At 70.4% G+C, this 1,293-nt stretch overlaps 1 protein-coding gene across 1 annotated transcript in view; it reads left to right on the top strand.

The window, feature by feature from the left end:
* Window positions 1-1,060, top strand: part of TARS2 (threonyl-tRNA synthetase 2, mitochondrial (putative)) — an 8,644-nt gene extending 7,584 nt beyond the window's left edge. The window contains exons 11-14 of the mRNA XM_012730003.1: window positions 45-145; window positions 246-347; window positions 446-518; window positions 923-1,060. Of these exons, the coding sequence (XP_012585457.1) occupies window positions 45-145; window positions 246-347; window positions 446-518; window positions 923-1,045 (399 nt within the window). The 3' untranslated portion in view covers window positions 1,046-1,060. The remainder of the gene's footprint in view (window positions 1-44; window positions 146-245; window positions 348-445; window positions 519-922) is intronic.
* The last annotated feature ends 233 nt before the right edge of the window (window positions 1,061-1,293 follow it).

Here is a 1,293-nt window from a genome sequence, read left to right as displayed (position 1 = left end):
CCGGAGGCCGACGCGGCCCCTGCCCCTCGCCCTGTGCCCCCCAGATTGACGCGCACCTGCACGACGCCCTGGGTCGGCCCCATCAGTGCGGGACAGTCCAGCTCGACTTCCAGCTGCCCCTGCGCTTTGACCTCCAGTACAAGGGGTACGGACCTGGCCCGGCCCCCGCCCCTCTGAGCCTCCGCGCCACACCCGCTCCTCGGTCTTGGGTGCATCGCTGGTGACGCGCCCTCTCTCCCCCTCAGGCAGGCGGGGGCCCTGGAGCGTCCGGTCCTCATTCACCGAGCAGTGCTGGGCTCCGTGGAGCGGATGCTGGGCGTGCTGGCGGAGAGCTGCGGGGGGAAGTGGTGAGGCCGCTGGCTCGGGTTCCGCGCCGCCCTGGGCCGGGGGCATGGCCGCTGCGCCATCAGCTGGACGCCATTGTCCTGCCTGTTTTCTCCCCCAGGCCCCTGTGGCTGTCCCCCTTCCAGGTGGCCGTCATCCCAGTGGGCACCGAGCAGGAGGCATATGCCAGGGAGGTGAGGCGCAGGGGGGAAAGCGAGGCCCAAAGCAGGCCAGGTGGGGGGCTGGGGCTGGGGCCTGGTAGGAAGCGGCCGCGCAAGGCCTCAGAGCGCTGGAGCCGCTCTGGGCACAGTGGCCACCAGCCTGGCCGCTGGGTGCCCCCACTGGGAGGTGAGACAGCGCTGCGGCGTGGAGACGAACAAGTGTGCAGATGCCGGGTGCTGGCCGCGGCGCCGGGCACAGGGGAGGACTGGACAGGGCGGGTCTTCCCCTCTGGACAGCGGAGACGCGGGAGCCGCTGGTGGCCAGAGCAGGGCCGGAGGCAGGCGGCCGTGGGGAGGGGGCTGAGGGGGCTGTCCGGAGGGCCTGGAGGCGGGGGGCAGTGGGTGTGGTGAAGCTCCTGTCGCGACCTCTGGCCCAGGTACAACAGAGCCTGAAGGCCGCGGGACTGGCCGGCGACCTGGACGCCGACTGTGGACTCACCCTCGGCCGCAGGGTCCGCCGGGCCCAGGTCGCCCACTACAATTTCCAGTTCGGTGAGTGACAGGGTTGCAGAGCCCTGGAGCGGGCTCCCCGCCTCCCTCCCCGCCGTGTCCCTTGCTCGCTGGCATCTCCCCCTGGAGGCCTGGGTCTCTCCCGGGCTGGGCAGGCGCCACGGCCCACGCGCCCCTGGACTCCCTCCCTCTGCCGCAGCTTCTGGAATCTGTTAGCTTAATTAACAGAGAGAGAAAGGGATGGGAGGGGTTAATGGGCGTTAATTAGCAGCTTTGTTTGTTCTAGTCCCCACAAGGC

Source organism: Condylura cristata, unplaced genomic scaffold, assembly GCF_000260355.1.
Source record: "Condylura cristata isolate star-nosed mole 26May11 unplaced genomic scaffold, ConCri1.0 scaffold00026, whole genome shotgun sequence".
In the NCBI taxonomy this organism is placed as follows: Eukaryota; Metazoa; Chordata; class Mammalia; order Eulipotyphla; family Talpidae; genus Condylura; species Condylura cristata.
Note: the sequence above shows the minus strand (reverse complement) of the source record. Positions and strands in the feature narration are given on the sequence as shown.